The 18,663-nt window shown below is 35.2% G+C and overlaps 3 protein-coding genes across 3 annotated transcripts; 1 reads left to right on the forward strand and 2 right to left on the reverse strand.

The window, feature by feature from the left end:
• LOC18598045 (heparan-alpha-glucosaminide N-acetyltransferase) lies at positions 1,512–6,729 on the reverse strand. Its single transcript, XM_007027387.2, has 13 exons — positions 6,031–6,729; positions 5,761–5,898; positions 4,074–4,155; positions 3,646–3,722; positions 3,356–3,471; positions 3,140–3,248; positions 2,913–3,029; positions 2,712–2,803; positions 2,558–2,624; positions 2,387–2,468; positions 2,191–2,282; positions 1,939–2,082; positions 1,512–1,840 (listed from the first exon to the last, which is right to left on the reverse strand). The coding sequence occupies exons 1-13, from the start codon at positions 6,280–6,282 to the stop codon at positions 1,694–1,696; spliced, it is 1,515 nt and encodes a 504-aa protein (XP_007027449.2). The 5' UTR covers positions 6,283–6,729; the 3' UTR covers positions 1,512–1,693.
• Positions 8,255–10,136, forward strand: LOC18598046 (protein NUCLEAR FUSION DEFECTIVE 4). Its single transcript, XM_018121257.1, has one exon. The coding sequence runs from the start codon at positions 8,332–8,334 to the stop codon at positions 10,129–10,131; it is 1,800 nt and encodes a 599-aa protein (XP_017976746.1). The 5' UTR covers positions 8,255–8,331; the 3' UTR covers positions 10,132–10,136.
• Positions 10,341–13,399, reverse strand: LOC18598047 (putative receptor protein kinase ZmPK1). Its single transcript, XM_007027389.2, has one exon. The coding sequence runs from the start codon at positions 13,332–13,334 to the stop codon at positions 10,935–10,937; it is 2,400 nt and encodes a 799-aa protein (XP_007027451.2). The 5' UTR covers positions 13,335–13,399; the 3' UTR covers positions 10,341–10,934.

The following is an 18,663-nucleotide window of genomic DNA, read 5'->3' on the forward strand; positions in this document are numbered from 1 at the left end:
GACAGCCCAAACAGGGTAGTTAGAACCATCAAAAATTGGTGCATTTTGCTGAATAACAGTTGTAGTTGACATCTTGATGAAGAGTGAACTATGAACAAGTGAGGAAGAAGGTTATAGATGGCTCAAAGATCGATTATATAGCTCTGATACCATGTAATGAAACTGAGAAAGAGATGAAACTATGACAGAGCAGAGGACTACTCTGCTGTGGAGAAGGAACTAAAAGCAAAACGAGAGAAAATAAATTTTTCTGATGAAAACTTTTTCTTCATTAAACATGAACCAAAGTATCTATACAAGGTATAAATGGTTAACACCTGTTAACATAAAGAGACAAGTGTTATTAACCAACCATGCACTAAGACACCTCATAACACACCTCATAACACTGCTGTAGAACACTTAATGACCAGTACAGTAAAGCAAAATACATAGTAAAACAAAATGATAAAGTCACAGCATGCTTTAACTCTAACAACCCCAACACTGAAGAGGAAAAATGGCATCACAAAATCAGCTAACATGCATCCATCCCATGCTGCGTGATCAAGGCCTGGATATGCTATGCCAGCATGCATGGTCTACCAATATCTTCAACTACAAACCCGACACACACTCAAAATCATTTCGAGCATTTGTTTTCAAAAAACTTACTCAGTTTTTATTATTTCTATGCTCTTTTACAAAATGATTCATTTCCTTTTGTTTTTTTTTTAATTTAAGGCACATTGCTAGATTAAAATTAAGTAAATTATGTGAATGTTTCTTACTGGACGTGCAGGGAACTATAATTTATACATGCACAAAACAAATAAGAAGATTTTCTTCTCTTTCTTTTTTTCCTCTATTCAAGTGCATGCATGGATATATAGTTTGAATGTTGTCTTAACAGGCCAGCAGCATCTCCATAGATAAGAAGATTTGCTGCATCAAAGGATAAGATATAGGTAAAGACAATCAGAAGCTAGCATCCTCTAATGCTCTAAAAATAGAAGTAAGGTAATAAGCTGTTAAGCTGTGTTGTAAGGCTTATATAGTCCTAGACTTACTGCTATGGTAAGCCCTCTAAACCCATCCAAGATTGCAGAGGGATTTTTCAGCTGACAAGTTATACTGTACAATATAAGTGGTAGAAGAGTCCTATTGTTTGGCAGACTGCCTAGAGTTAAAATGAGCAGTCTCAAGTTGAGAACAATCTTTCATAATTTTAACAATCATAACTTTTTCTTTAGGTGCAGTTGCAAAGTCCTGGATTTCTGTTGAAAAAGGGTTTGACTGCTGTTCTCATATGATCTCCTGATACATAAAGTTTCGCCTGCAGAAAGTTTCTTTGGAGTTAGTGGTACATATTTTGAATGTGTAATTTGTAGGGGCTTTTCTCTTGTTCTTGCTTTGTATTGTGTTGGAATGTACTTAATTTATTTCTGCTTTTATGATTTCTCTTCTCATTAACCCAACACATTGTTAAAGAAAGCTTAGCCATAGAAATGGAAGCAGTGACCAAAATAAAGTTCAAATTAAACAATTCTAAATTTAACTACTATTAGAAAGCAGGTGAAAATTTGAACAAGCAAGCAAGGTTTACAGAGGGAGAAAGAAAGAAAGAGAAATGTTTAAAAATCTAATGTACAATTTGTAAATCAAGTATTACACATTATCTAGTCCTTCGTGTATTCTGTAGCAATTATGACTCTTATAGCTTCCAATATATACCCAATTTGTGCAAGATGCCTGAAAGGACTCCGTAGAAAGCAATTTCTGCAAATATTACGTACAGAAGGGTCCCTAGCCTCTCCGAGTGCCAAACATTTATGAAGACATGTTTTTGGATCCAATAGACCTGAGCATAGGATTTATTTAGAAAAAATTCCATTAGCTGATACTGCAAGAAGCTAAGATTGTCAAAATGTTTAACCTTAACATGATGGAAGTACTTACAAGGGTGTTGTTGCTGGACTCATAATACCATCCATTTACAAATGCTGCAAGGATGCCTTGTGCACCCAGCACATATACCAGCATTGCATTCATTCCTATCCATTCCAGGAACAAAAATGGTGTCCTGAATCCCCATACATCAATCTGTCGATTTATTTCACAAGGGAACACAGACAAAGAGAACGTGTTTCAGTTATCATTAGCATTAGCCTTAGGAATATTGACTAGCTGAAGAGTGTGAAATTATTTTACCAGGACGTAGAATGCAGAGAAAACAATTCCTGCTGCAGCGGCTGTGAAACACACATAGCTGAAACTGTAAAGCTGCTTGTTGATGGGAATAGCTGTAAATTTGCACACGAGCAACATGTGTTAATTTCATCTTGCATTGTTCCGAAGGAAATTGTATCTATCATAGGATTCAAATGTGTTATTCCAGGAGTCTCACCGTCTGTAAAATGAAGAATAATGGCTACAATAAGTAAGCCCAACGCCATCGAGACCCATTGCTTGAGCCTCTCAAAGTGACCCTACAAAGACCGATTTCATTTTTATTTCCCTTCTTGAGGCTGATTGGCAACCACAATTCATGATACATTTAGTTTCGCATGTTTCTAACCTTGAAATGAATTAAAACATGTCCATAATGGATCCCAATGGTACCGGAGAGGATAGCCAAAATTGAACTAAGAAAGAACAGCAACCAATCAAATCACTGGCTTCTGGGTATGTATGGATTACTTAGAATGAGAAGTTTTGGTTAATCAACAAACCTTAGTAAGCCTTCTGGTTCAAATGGAGCACGGCACCAGCTTGGGGCATTTTCACGGAAAGGACCAGAACCTGGAGAACTAAGAGTGCAAGCCTACAATTTTGTTGGAACAAAGTAAAATTGATGGTAAGCAGTGATGACTTTGCTAATCTAAAGGCAAATGAAGCTCAGAAATGTCCTGACCACCCTGATCTGGACTGACCTTTAGGCGTTGCCAGACAGGACTTGAGTAGAGATGATTAATGCCCCAAACCTCTCGATCCACATAACCAACAGCATTGCAAGCAGGTCCTAGGTGTCCTCTCATCCCACATTTGACCTTAAAATTGCAGAAAAAGCAAAATAAACTGAGTCATTAGTTTTAGTTTTGGGGAAACTAGATTCTGATCAATTTTATGCATGGGGCATTTGAGCTATAATTCACAGTACCGTGTATCTCGTTGCTTCATCGTCATTGTCTACCACAAAACTCCAATCTGGGACGTATAGTGAATATGTTGTGATCATGTAAATGACAAAAGCAACGAATCCTCCAATCCTAGATTTTCAATAGGTAAAAATGGTTGTAACTTTAGGTGAACCGTTGAAGCAAGGATACTAATACAACTTTGTTAGAATAGAAGTATAGAACTTATGGTTCTTTACCATTGCCAGCGGTATGCAGTAAAAATTGATAAATGTCCAGGTTCCAAAACTGTTGGTCTGCGCTTTCTAGTCAGAGTCTCTATCATGGCTACAATGAAGTAAACCAATGCTATTCTCTGCTTGCAAGCAAGAAATTCATGATTAGCCAATACATCAATTTCGAAGACAAACTTTAGTGTATAAATCTGTTCATTTTGGATGTGTGCAATCACCATTAAATTGTTGACATGAAGACAATTATAGGCCAAAGAAAAGACTGAAAATCTCTGCTAAGGATCAGGTGCTATTACCTGGAGGATGCCACACCATCGGATTTGTTTCATGTCAACTCCGTAGGCAAGATCAGCAGGCGCATGGGAGTATCCACCTGCAGATCAGCAATTGCAATATTCACTAAGCATTGATTCCTGTCCAAGTGTCAAGCCACTTATCATTCTAGGTGCATCTACCTTTAAGTATTTAAGCATGCATATCAATGAAGGCTACTGCTATATATTTATTAAAATTAGGCATTGCCAACTTCTTTGAGTTGGCTAGTTTAATCCCATAAATCCTTCAAAACTTAGGAGGAGACTCCATTTTAAATGGTCTAGTCCAAAGATATAAAAACATATTATATTAACACAGGGGGAATTAGAAGCTAAAATGGCATAGCCCTTGGCAAGGCTGGCATGGCATCAAATGATAATGATTGGGATATTTGGGTAATGAAGCCTACCTTGCAACAAAACTCCCCAAAATAGAAGCTTTAGGGTTCTTAAGCTTATCTTCTTAATTGCATCCTTGATCTTTGGAACTTTCTGCAACAGGGGAGACAAAATTTATGAGAAATGACAACACATGTATTTAATTATTAGACTAGAAAGGACAGCACATGCATTTTATTATTAGATTAAATAATTAAAGTGCAAATTATGATATTTCTTTTTTGAAAGAAGAACAATTTGATTTTATATTTTTTAAATAAAAAAATTATATACTAATTAATGAGTCGTATGCAAATTATGATCACTTTTTGATAGAAAAGTAAAAATTGTTTAGGCATATGTGTATTGCCTATTAATATGGATAAATATTGTGCATATTTTTTTATAGGTGTCCAATATTTGGTTGGTATTAAGCAGCTTATAATTTGATTCTGTTGTTCTAATGGTAAGAAACAAATCGAACAAAAAAATACAAAATTTTACTTAAAAATATATATTTTTTTTTATAATTGAGGGAGGGAGATTCAAACTCTGCTTTTTAGGCAATGGAATAATACATCAATTAATAAGTTAAATGCTCAGGTATTGCTTAAAAATATTTTATTTTAAAAATTTGAGTAAATTACATAAAATCCCTTGAGTTTTGATCATAATTATACTCAATGACATTAAATTGAAAAACTTACATTTTGTCTCGAAAATCACATTTTACATTTACAAAATAGTATAATAATCGGAGTTCTACAACGACACCTGTTGAAATAATGACATGGCATCATGCCCTTATTTAATGGGAAAGCACAAAATGTTAGGATTAACAAATGTATTGTGTTATATGATTTTTTATTGGAGATGAATATAATTGATAAAGTTTTTATAAAAATTTATACCAATTATTATTAATAACTTGAATTTAAACTTTTTAGAATCATATGATTTATATTTGAAAACTTGCTAAATCAATAATGCTTGAAGTCCTTACATGTAATGACATGTAAACACCAAATAAGATTCGAAAAAAAAAAAAGAAATTAAAATTTAATAAAAATAATAATAATCGGTTGGTGTGGATCAAATTTTAATTACGTTTGGTTAAAATATTAAAATTACTTATTTGATTCTATTGGATTCTTGATTCATAGTATAAAATAGAAATTATTTTCTTTTTACATTTCGGTGAATAAATTAGAGATAATATAAAAAATAAAAAATCTTTAATTTTTTAGAAAACGGAGAAATCAAATCAATCTGAACCGAATTGGAATCATTTGAACTCGGCTCAGGATTACGACCTATTTGGGTCGGCTTCGGAGAAATCAAAATATTGCACATCAACCGAAAGTTCTTCCAAAACTGGATTGAATCAAACTGTATGCAACCCTAGCACTAATTGTTTGATAGAATTCTTAGGGAAAACTGACATCACTCCCATTGCCTCAACCATATCTGAATATATTTTTGGGTTTCTTGAGGAAGAATTCTAAGCCCCATTTCTCAAAATTGGGTGTTGTTCATTTATGCACACCTGGTGTTGGAGAAATTCCCACTTTTTTGAAAGATGCACATGCACTGTCCCCTTTGTCGACCCAAGTATTGTAGAACTGACAGTAGGACATATGGACCGACTTGCCGGACCGAAAGGGAAGAACATGATAATCCAAACCCAGATGAACATAAGAAAGGCATCAGATTTGTTACCTTGAGAGCTAGGGCTATTGCCACCCCGACAATGAAGAGAAAAAATGGCATCACAAAGTCAGCCAGCGTGCAGCCATTCCATGGTGAGTGATCAATCCTCGGATATGCACCCCCAGCATCATCTACTAATATCATCAGCTACAAGGTAATACAAAAAATTATCATTTAGTTTTTAAATAGCAATCACTTCATAAATTTACGCATATATATTATTCATTTCGAATTTATTATCTTTTCTTAAACTTTGGGTTCGAGTCTTAGTGCACTCACCACGACGGTGAGCCCTCTAAATGCATCCAAGGTGGCAATCCTCTTGGTCTTTTGCTTGACTAGTGGTTGCTCCTCCAAGTTTTGTTGTTCAACTTGAGTGGTAGCAACCCTCTCTTCTTTATCATTTCCAATGCGATCTGCTGCTCCATCTTCCTCTTTCTCCACCTTTCCATCACGCTTATCTTTACGTTCTTGGTCAGGAGCACCTTCTTCATGAGCTAGCCCTTCTTCCATCTTTCCAGGATCCGCCATAACTTCTAGCTATTCCTCTCTTTGCCAAACTTTGAGGTTAAGAGAAAGACAAGGCTGGAGGATGATAGCAATAGTGAGAGGCAAACATAGGCAAGTTTATAATCATAGGGGCCGGCAATGGTTGGCGCCTAAAAAGAACAGTGGGGCCTGTAAAGGTACATCAGACAAACGGATGAAGATGGTTCGGACCCGACCAATCAAAGGACAGGTCATTGCCGTTTAAGACGCGAAACAAGTCCTCATATTCCGTGCTAGGTGGTAAGTAACTGTCACAACATCTGGAAAACTGAGATGCAAAAAATAAAATTAGTGGACTAATAACCAAGGCTTTTTATCTCATTCTTTGCACAACAATTCAACAGTCAACTCCCCTGTTTTGTCCCCTTAAGATCGGTTTAGTCTTAGCTGTTTCCCCTGTTGTTTGATTGGAATCATCATACGAGAAAAATGTTTTAATTAACCATTGAGAGGGAAGAAATTAAAGATAATAAAATTTTGGCATTTGAAGGTAGTCTTAGCTGTTTCTTTTGGTGTTTGTTTGTAAATATCACCTGGAGAATATTATTTTGTCTACTGAGGGAAGAAAGAATAGTTTGAGTCTTTGAGATATATTTAATTGACAGAATGAACTTTTAATTTGTATCAACTCACAAGCATACTCTTCACTAAATCATCTGGTAAGTTTAGTCTCATGTAATTAGTTATGAAACTTTTTATTATTATGACATCACCATAATTGTAACTAAGGAGATATCTATGTATCAATCTTAGCATAAGTATTACTTTTGATAAGTAAATGACATTTATTTTATTAATTTAATTATTTTTAGTTGAATTTAGCATGTATCTAGATCCCCTTCCCTACGCAATCGGAGTCTTAAAGTCAGTGTATGTCTAAATCGGACTGCAACATATGTTTAAAAATTAGCTTGTTATTGAATGGAACTTATCTATCAGTGAATAAGTCCAACTGAGAATATTAATTTGATGATCAAAGAGAAAAGCAACGAAGTTGCCTTTTGAGAGTGCGTTCTATTTGATGACACAAATTTGTTGGAATCACAAGAAAAAGGCTTATTGTGATGTTTTTGTATTAATTCAACTAATCAAACTTGTAATAGAATATTAAGAAAATTAAATATTCAGTGGATATAATAAGAAACCAAATCTTTATATATATGGTAGGTCTCTTTCTTGACCTTGAACCATAGTGAAGACTGGAGTGATATCAGAGAAAATATACATTGAAGCCGGCATTCAAATGCATATGCTGGATTTTTCTTTTTCTATGATCCAATTGAATAGAAAGCATGGTTGTCTAATTTGTTCATTTGAATACTTTATGATTGATGCATAGCCTGCTTAAATTGCAGAATGAGTTAAGAAGGATTTACCCATAGCAGAAAGTTTATGGCAAAAAAAAGATTGCAATAAAGTATTTAACTTAATTGGGCTTTGTTTGGTCTCGATTTGGGCTAAGATGACACTGAAATGAGGTTATCATTTCAACGGTAAAAATGAAAAGCTTGTTGGGCTTCCCAAACCATAGCAAGTAATTATTACAGTCTTGGATAATCCATCAAAAGATTACTGACTAGTAGCACAGTTAGATTATCTAATTACATATAGCAATTCGATTATAAATTAACTGCAATAATTGAGATGCTTTAGATATATTTGACTGAAACGACAAGAATCTGACTTGCCTTGATAGCTTCTTAATGTAAACAAATCAAGTATACAAATGGTTGGTGATGGAGGTCACTTGTGTCCGAGGGGAAGAAAAACAGATTTCTATGACTTTGATGTGTACAGATAGTTTTCAATGGCGCTGACCCACAAGATTAAACAAGAGTTTGATTCTCTTGAAACATAAAATTCAAGGATGTTCATCCAATTAGTACGAGACAAAGATCTAAGACAAATTTAGTTCTAAGTGACTTAATCTCGGAAATATGCCAAAGCTGTTTCATTTATGTCTTACATGTAGACTCTAATCGCCGGCTGCCAAAGCTCAGTGGTGGAGACTGCTCAAACTGAAGTAAGAAAATGGTCCTAACAGAAAAAACTGGTGGCGGCAGTTGGAGGGAGATGAAGAGCTTCTTCTTGGCTGTACTTTCCAGCAGATTGTTCATGGCTTTTGCTACAATAATTATTATGTCTGCCAATGGCTCGGGATACATGTTTGGTCTATATTCCAATGACATTAAAACAACATTGGGGTATGATCAAACAACCCTCAATTTGTTAAGTTTCTTCAAGGACTTGGGTGGTAATCGTGGAATCCTGTCAGGGCTCATCTATGAAGTTGTGCCACCATGGGTGGTTCTTTCCATGGGTTCAGTATTGAATTTCTTTGGCTATTTCATGATATGGCTATCAGTCACAAGCCGCACAGCCAAGCCCCAAGTATGGCAGATGTGTTTATATATGTGGATAGCTGCGAATTCACAATCATTTCCGAACACAGGTGCACTGGTCACATGTGTTAAGAACTTTCCTGGAAGCAGAGGCTGTGTCTTGGGCCTCCTGAAGGGGTTTATTGGTTTAAGTGGTGCAATCATGACTCAGTACTACCATGCATTTTATAGGGATGATTCAAAGGCTCTAATCTTGCTGCTTGCTTGGCTTCCAACCATTGTTCCCTTGATTTTTCTTCGAACAATTCGGATTATGAAAGTCATTCGGATGGTGAGAGAGCTCAAAATTTTCCACAGATTCCTCTACATTGCTCTTGGACTTGCTGGATTTATCATGGTCATGATTATCTTGCAAAACAGACTCAGCTTTAACAGAACTGAGTATATTGGAAGTGCTTCTGTTGTTCTTATTTTACTACTTCTCCCACTTGTTATTGTAATTAAAGAGGATTTTAATGTTTCGACGAGCAAAACACAAGCTTCGAATACTCATTCCCAATTGAATGTTGTGATTGAAAATCCTCCTGCAGTTCCAGCAAAGCCAGCAGAAGCAACAAAGGAGGCGTTTAATTGTATTAAAAAGATGTTCAAGCCACCCGACAGAGGGGAGCACTACACCATTCTCCAAGCAATTTTCAGCATTGACATGCTAATTCTCTTTATTGCAACAGCTTGTGGCACCGGTGGAGCATTAACAGTTATTGACAATCTGGGTCAACTTGGTAAATCATTGGGCTATCCGACTCATAGCATATCTGCATTTTTATCACTAGTGAGCATATGGAATTTCCTTGGACGGGTCCTGGCAGGTTATTTATCTGAAATTGTCCTGACAAAGTACAACTTCCCCCGTCCCCTGATGCTCACTTTCGTGATTCTTTTGTCTTGTGTTGGCCATCTTTTGATTGCCTTTGCAGTTCCCAATTCTCTTTATTTTGCTTCAGTGATGACAGGATTTTGCCTAGGAGCCCAATTGCCCCTACTGTGTGCCATTATATCTGAACTATTTGGTCTTAAACACTACTCCACAATGTACAATGTTGGGTCAGTTTCTAGCCCAGTCGGATCGTACATTTTCAATGTGAGAGTGGCTGGTCATTTGTATGATAAGGAAGCTGTGAAGCAAACGGAAGCTCTAGGACGTACTAGGAAACCTGGACAGGACTTGAGCTGCAGTGGGGCAAAATGTTACAGATTGGCTTTTCTAATCATCACTGCTGCTACCTTGTTCGGGAGTATTGTTTCATTGATTTTGGTGTTTCGGACAAGAACATTTTACAAAGGTGATATCTTCAAGAAGTTCAAAGAGGAAGTGGTGGAGTCCCAAGCAGGTGTGGCTCCAACAGGAAATGGTGGTCTTTCATTAAGGGAAATGGAAGACAATGCTATTGTCACCGTCCCAGAAAAAACAGCCCTTTCTGATGGGTAATAAAGAACTCAATTTCATTTAGTCTATACTTGAATCAGTTAAGCCAAAAAAAAAAAAGACCATACAAATTTGGATTTTGATGTTTCCCTCTTCATGTTTATGAATTACCAATGTTTAATGTTTCTTTTTTTTGGGTCTGATTCACTTCGTGCTATTGATACCTAGCCTAGATAAAACCAGGTTGACATTTTTTTTTTAAAATTCATGTGTTCAGGAACAGAGGATAACCACCTCTGTGGAGCTTACAAAAGGATTTTGCACTGTTTTACACTAGTTGAGTAAAACAGTTCAAAATCTTCTTACAAAGTTCACTCCTAGAGTTGCTATACCCAAACAAGAAAATCCCTATCCCCTGCACATCAAAATCACAAGAGTGCACATCAACGCTTTCCTGAACACATGAAATCCCAACCAGCTGATTATAACCCAGAAAATTCCAGCCCACAACCTGTACATACTCACACAAGACACAAAATGATCCACCAACCAGCTGCTACAAAAGAAAAACAAAAAGTTCCAGCCCTTAACCTGCACATACAATCAGAAGCCATCACAGCCATAAAGCAAAAGACCAATACAAGAATCAAAAGGCTACAGAAGGATCCACAACCCATCGACTTATTCCAGCACTCGTATAAGGTTCTCATTGCGTTGAATTTCCGGTGTCGCTAGAATTGCATGAATAATTAATAGACACTAAAACAAACTTATATGTTTACATAGAAATCCTAAGTATTGGAAAGATACTGGGACGCATCTAACAAGGCCTGTCAGGGTGTCGTGCAGTCTTATTATTTTCGATGCTAATTAGGATCAATTTTGTCATCTACAAGCATTTGAACTACTCGGCTCATGGATGGTCTTGCGTGTCTGTCGGCTTCTGTACACTTTATAGCCACCTCCAGCAGATTTTCCAATTTATTTCTGTCATAATCGTAGCCAATGGCAGGGTCTATGAGCTCTACTACCCAAGACGTTGTTGCAGCAGCTCCATTTTTCTTCCCTTTAACCCATTCTTCTAAACTCTGCTGCCATACCTCTCCACTGGTTTTAACGGCAGGGACACCTATTGCTGGGCTCCTCCCTGTTAACATCTCCAGGAGGACAATTCCATAGCTATAGATGTCTACTTTGGAGGTGATGGGCAGATTGTAAACCCACTCAGGCGCCATGTAACCTCTTGTTCCTCTAACTTTGGAAAAGCTTGAACTTTTAAGACTGTTTCTACTGAACAGTTTGGATAGGCCAAAATCTGCTACTTTAGGATTGTAGTTAGAATCCAGCAGTATGTTTTGAGGCTTGACATCACAGTGCAGAACCCATTCTAAGCATTCTTCATGCAAATAAGCCAGACCTTTTGCTGTGCCTACCGCGATTTGGAACCTCTTCTTCCAATCAAGTGAATCGGACATGAGGTTCTTTGCCAATGATCCATTTTCCATGTACTCATAGACCAGAAGCCTATGTTTACCCTCTGCGCAGTATCCCCACATCTCAATTAAGTTCATATGGTTAAGCCTCCCTATGGCGCTTATTTCTGCAAGAAATTCCTCTTCTCCTTGATTAGCTTCAATATTGAGTCGCTTAATTGCTGCAACACGTTGATCAGACAAAACTCCCTTGTAAACCACACCACCTCCCCCTCGTCCAATCTCTTCACTGAATCCCCGTGTTGCCTTTTTCAACTCATCATAGGAGAATTTTTTGAATCCAGTTGCAACAAGAAGGTAGCCGTACGTTGCCGCATCAGAACTTTGCTGGGTTTTATACAAGAAACAGAACACCAGAATGATGCAGATCATCTCAATCAATCCAATTACAGAAGCACACCAAATCAAAATCTTTAATGATCCATATCCAGTTTCCTTTTGATAAGCTCTTTCTAGCTGTTTTGTCTGCTTGCTCGAGCAATTTAATTTGAATTCCTCAACAGGTTTGTCGTAAGTGAATGATTTTGGGAATTTCAGATACAAGGTTCCATTGTAGCTAGAGTAACGATGTCCATTCCGCAATTCCCTTTTTGGATAACAGCGATAAGCACCATCCTCTGGGAAATATCTGTATTGAAAGGCTATACAACACGAATCCAAGCAAGCCTTGGCACACTCCTTTAAGGTATAATTACGGAGAATATCGTAATAGTAGCCAAAAAAGTTAACATGACGGAGTTTGACAAACTCGATATCATGATTGCTGCAAGAAAGGTCAAATTCTGGTTCGCATCCATCTGTCCAGTCCGCCTGGTTTATCATTTTGAACCCCGGCGGGCAAGAGCACTTTGGGCCTGAACTTGGATCGTAGCTACATATACTATTTGGTCCACAGGCTCCGTGTATTCTACAGGGATTAGACATAACTTGCCATGTGACAGACCATGCCCCTTTTTGATCTTCAAGTGTGTATAGTCTAAGGTTACCATCAAAATCAAGCTTCAATCTTCTCCATGGTCCTCGACCAAAATCAGTTGACCAGAACTCCACTTTGTCAGAAGATGTAAAATAACCTTGAGAGTCAAACACTGCTATTCTGCTGTCATTGTATCTTGTTCTTCCTTGTTGGTAGTCCAGGAGGGTTGAATCCGGCCAGTAGATGCTAGATGTTTCAGGACCATCCAAGACAAGACGAAGAACGTTATCGTAGTCATATATCAGCTTGTAGTAACCTGAAGAATAGTTAGTTTGGCTTCGTGCTGATACAAGACTTTTGTACCTGGTGAGTGGTTGGTTAGGGAGAAGAGTATCCGTTGGTGAATCAAAGCTCTGCCAAAGAGTAACATTCTCTGGAGTTTGGAGAACAAGATTACCTGAATCAAGGAGCTTTAACTCTGACCAGGACTCTGAATCTCTGTTGTCGCTCGTCCAAATTATGACTTCTCCCGCATCAGTTAAGATAACATTACCAGTTTTCAGTATGGAGAGCTTTGAGCGCCTCCCATTAACAGGAGTATCCCGGTTTGCCATCCAAACTGTGGTGTGGCTACCATCATGGCAAGGCTTGCTGAACCAGATGGCGAAGCAATAAGCGTTATGGCCAACGAGGTAAAAACCAGCGGAGAATACGCCCCTTGTCGAGATCAAAACGTCATCTGGATTCTCCACGGACAAAGACGAGCCTTGCCTTAGAGTAGGAACAGCTGATGATGAAAACTGAATAGAAGGGAAAAGAAATAAAATGAGAACCAGAAATGGAAAATACTTGGCCATGAATTTCTTGGCTGCAAGTATGCGCACAACATTCCTCTACCTACTTACACAATTTGCATAGGCACAATTTCAACTATTAATTACTATTCTACGCCTTGCGAATGGCAGGGTATAATTTCGTCGTTGACTATTTGACTTGGCCCAACTCTAGCACTAACGGTAGAAAGCTGTGTGGGAATAGGAAGCTAAGGGCCCTTGCCCCTCGTTGATTGATTTTAACTGTGGATTTTCACTTTTTTCAAGTGTCAAGTGTCAATTCATGAATTGTGAGATCTCGCTGTTTTTTGGATTTTTATTCTTGGCACTGACGCAAATATTATGTACTCTGCTTACTATTATGAGTGGCAATAACTTATTTAATCGATGTTCATCAAAAGAAGAGGCTTTTTGTCTTTTGAACTAAAATTACTTGAATCTTTTACAAATTTTTAAAGTTCGATTAATCGTGTTTTTTCAGTTTTATTTAAAAAAATCAAATAGTTTCATAAAAAAGTTTCAAAGTTTTAAAATAGTAAATAGTGTGACACATATTTTAGCGATTGAGCAAAAAATTGACAATCTTAATCTCAGTGAATTAAGAGATAAAAACAAACTTTTTTTTTTCAATATTATCAAATTTATTTAATTAAATATATTTAATAATGTATGTATATATACATATATATATATATATTAAAAATAATATTTAATATGTATTTATAATCTTACTTGTTCAATATGATATGAGGCACTTTAAGAAACAAAATGAAGGGAGAAAATATGCCTTGCCCTGCCATCAAAATTAATACGATTGAATTGCCTAATGACGAATACCGTGTTTCATTGTTTGTCGGCAGAGCAAGAAACGTGCCTATGTGGCTGAAGTTTTACCATGCAAAAGCACGAATAAAAGCTGCATGCTATCCTCTTGCTTAACGTGCACAATTTCAAAGTCTTCGTGGGCCATTAATCAATGCAGTGCAAAACTAAGACGCCCCAACACATCTCACAAAAGGCAAGCTCATTTGACTCTTACATGATATAGCAGTCAAAAGGAAGACATTCATAATCAAAGGCTTGTTTTGACTCTTTCGATATTTAAAATAACTACAAAGAGAGTCTTTTTAATAATAAAAATTATAAAAATAAAATTTTAAAATAAAATAGATGATGAGTTTTTTATACATAATTTAATCGTTTATATTAAAAAATACATTATTAACCTTTTCAATAGAGACTCAATAATTAATGAATGTGAATCCAATAAACGTCGAGCATAATTTTTTTAAAAGATTATATTAAGTCTTTCTTTTCTTGATCTTTTTTATTTACGTGTTATATAAAATTATTTTTTATTATAAATATTTTGATTGTTAGTTAAGTTTAACATATTAATTTTAAAAATTTTTAATCCTTATTTCTTTACATTTTTTGTCCCACAACAAAAGTTAGTTAGTTTCACTCCTGCTAGTTTCACTCCTGTTAAAAATAAAGGTTTTATCAACGAAATTTCTATTGGTAAAAGTTTCTAGTCCATCAGTAATTTAATTTATCAACAATATTTTTCATTGATAATCAGTCGAAAATACCTTTGTTGGTAATCAATTTCTATCAATAACAAAAAATTTCATCAGTAAATTTATTGATAGAATTTTCCATCGACGATTTTGTCTATAAAATTGCCGATCTATTGACCGGAAGAGTAGTTGGTGATACAAAAAATCTATCGGTAAGTTAGGTTGGTAAAAACACCAATGAAAAAAATTCCGTCGACAAATTCGTAGGCAATTTACCTATGAAAATAGTGACTATATATTCCATAGGTAATAATTTAATAAGTAAGGTGAAAGGAAGATGATCGTACTTTACTATTTCATTTAATAAGTAACATTGAACTTGGATTGTTTTTCAATGGAGAGATTTTTTTTAATAGGCAATTATGGTGTTTAACCCACCCCATATTTAAAATCATGTTTGATCTCTTGAAAAAGTAATAATGATAATTGTTATCAAGTTAATTTTAAATGAAAAACAATTATAATCGTAATATGGCAATTATCAAGGCACAAACTTATCTAGTGTTAAAGCGGAATGATCCTGGTCTATTATGGCTTGGCAAGTCCTCCCTTGAAACATGTATTGCTTACTAGTTTTAGAAACGTGCAAATATGTGTGAGAATTATACGGTGAGAGACAATGGTGAAGAAAATGCATAAGCATTAAATTTTGCGTTGTGTTCTTCATATTGTAATGATTTGAGAAAAAAAAATTGTAAAGAAATAAATTGGTTTGGAAATGTGAGCTCTCAAATTTTACAAGTCAATGGTGTGTTTTTATTTCTTTTAATATTTTATTTTGAGTAAAATATTCTTACTCTCAAACTTTTAATCATAATTTCACTCAAATTCATTAATTTTTGAAATGAACAGTTCGTCCCAAAAGTATAAACATTATTAATAAAAAATATGAAAAGATTAAAATGTCTTTTTTTCTTTTTTTCTTTCCCTACTTTCTTTTTCTTTCNCAATGTGGTTGGCCTTTGCCGACCAACCACCTCACGGCAAGTGCTCCCCAAGGGAAGGGGGCTCCAGATCGATGCTCTCTTGATTTTTTTTTTGTAAGTTATATAATAGTAATTTTTAAAATTAATAAAAAATAAAATTATTTTTTTAATATTATCATGTTATTAAATTAACAAAAATATTAATAATTAATTAATTACTAAATTTATGTGATTAACGGAAGATATTTTTTTAAAATAAAATATTAATTTTAAAAACTAATGAATCCATCTAAAATTTTGATTAAAATTTAAAAAGTTTAAAATTCTTTGATTTTTTTTTCTTGGTAACCTTTTTGTTTTGAATACAGGCTTCTCCTGGAAACATTATTAATTCTAACCCATGGCAAAAATAGGGGTATTTGCCCATCGGGCCTAATTTACCAGGAGGCGGAGAGGCTCAAAAATGATACAAGCCTCATTACCCCTCAGAAGACTCGGGGACTTTTAAGCAACAGACAGAGACATTGAAAAACCAGACAGAGACATCTGAAATTGTCTTGGGAAAGTACAACTAGGTTGATACGTCGGTAGCAGAATATTTTAAATTGCAGCATTGGAATGTAAATGTTTTATAGGATGAGTAAAAACATACCTCAAATAAACCCAACCCACTTGGGAGGCCTGCTTAGTGAGTTAAATTCACTGTTCCACGGCCTACTGTATTTATGAATTATTTTATTTTTCCCCACTAGACTAAGTGGAGTTGAAAGCTAAATGCCATTGCAAATCCATTAATGGCCTCAATGATGGATTTCCGGGTGCCATGAACTTTCTGAGGCCCGAGTCATTGTTGGCTTTAGTCGGCACTAACTATCAATCGACACACCAGAGTGGGGCGCCAAAGGAGCCAAAATATAATCATAACTCTGACAGTGAAAGTGACTTGGTAAGAAATGGTAAATCCTGAACATGAGTCAATAAAAGTTGGCTCATTCTTGGGTAAAAAGAGTGTCAACAAATAGTAATAATACTGTCGGGGTAGTTGGAGATGCATAAAAATTTGTGTGGCCTATGGTTTCCCCGCGTTATATACTGGGTCTTCATCTGATTATTGTACTGATATTGTATCCCCTTATCTTTTCCTTCTTAGAAACGGCACCCTCCATTCTTAGCCACAGTATTGTTAGTCAACTCTGCTATCCTACGTGAAATTTATTATCCTCTAAAGTTTAAATCGCCTTAACCTCATAAAAAAGCCATAAATATGTGCTTTTCTAATCTTCCAAACTAGTAGCTACCCTGCCTAAACTGTGTTTTAGCAGTGCGAAATCGTTGGCAAAACGTGAAAGCAAGACAAAAAAAAAAAGATGATGGTGGCGGATCATGTCAGTGGCGGTGGTTGTGGCTGGAGAGAGATGCAGAGCTACGGGTTGAACCTGATTATTGGACGTTGGTTCATGGTCTTTGCTTCACTGCTTATCATGTCCGTGTCTGGTGCAGCATATATGTTTGGTCTATATTCAAATGTTATTAAAACATCTATGGGTATGATCAAACTACTCTCAATCTGCTAAGCTTTTCCAAGGACTTGGGTGCAAACGTTGGGGTCCTATCAGGGCCCATCAACGTGGTAAGGGGCGGAGGGTAATGTAACTAGGGGGGGGGAGGAGGGAGCGGGCAGGGGGGGTGGTGGGGCGCTAATTTTTAAAATTTATTATTATATATATATATATATATATATTAATGGTCTCTTTAAAATTTTTAGAAGTTTTTATTTATTACATATTTTTTAATTGACCCTTTTAAAATTTATGAAATTATTTATTTACTATATATTTTTCATGGTTCTCTCAAAATAATATTTTATTTTAATATTAATATAAATAAAAAATAATAAAATGACCTCATAAACCTTATTTAACTTTACCCTAATTTAAGTTTCTTTACGTCTCTTTCTCTCTCTTTTTTTTTCTCTTTTCTCTTTTTATTTTTCTTTGGTCTTTTCTCTATAACTCACAATTAAAATACATTTTATTTCTTAAAAGATATTTATGAGCTTATGAGATTGGATAAGGAATGATGGAAACCACTCACCATCATTATGTAAAATTAAGAGAAGGTAAAGGTTTCTTTTATCTTCTTCTTTTTATTTATATTATTTAACTGTTTATATATTTAACCATTATATAAAATTGTATATATCATATTTAATTATTTATGTTTTATACATTATAATTTTATATTTAATATTTTAAATTTAAATAGAAATAAAATAAGAATATTGGATGTTGGCTACACATTGACTAGGATCTGTTCTTAGGTTTTTTTATATTAGTAGTTTGATGTGCTTGTCCTTTTTTTTGTTGTTGGGTGTTTTTGTTCTCTTTGAGCAGCCATTATAAGTTTTCGAGTGGTTTAGAAGTCTTTGGTCAATTAGAGGTTGAATAAAAACACTTTTTTTAAAAAAAAATTATAGTTTGATTAAAGTATGAGTAAGTTGAACAAAATTAACAAATTCTTTAAAAAAAAATATACAAATCGTCTAAATGATTCTACACTTGAGTCATTAAGTCTTCATATTTCAATTCATGAACAAAAGTAATATGAATCAAAACATCCTAAGCTCAAATTTGAAAAAATGGATGCTTTTCAGGTAAAATTCAATCTTATAAAATTATTGTACGTCTTTCTTTTCTTATTTTCTTTTGATTTATATGTTATATATAATTATTTTTTATTATAAATCTTTTTATTATTTCTTAAGTTCAACATATTAGATTTAAAATATTTTAATCTTTATACCTTTTTCATCTTTGGCACCCCAATAAAAATTGACTAACTCTGTCC

This window comes from Theobroma cacao, chromosome 5, assembly GCF_000208745.1.
Source record: "Theobroma cacao cultivar B97-61/B2 chromosome 5, Criollo_cocoa_genome_V2, whole genome shotgun sequence".
Lineage (NCBI taxonomy): Eukaryota > Viridiplantae > Streptophyta > Magnoliopsida > Malvales > Malvaceae > Theobroma > Theobroma cacao.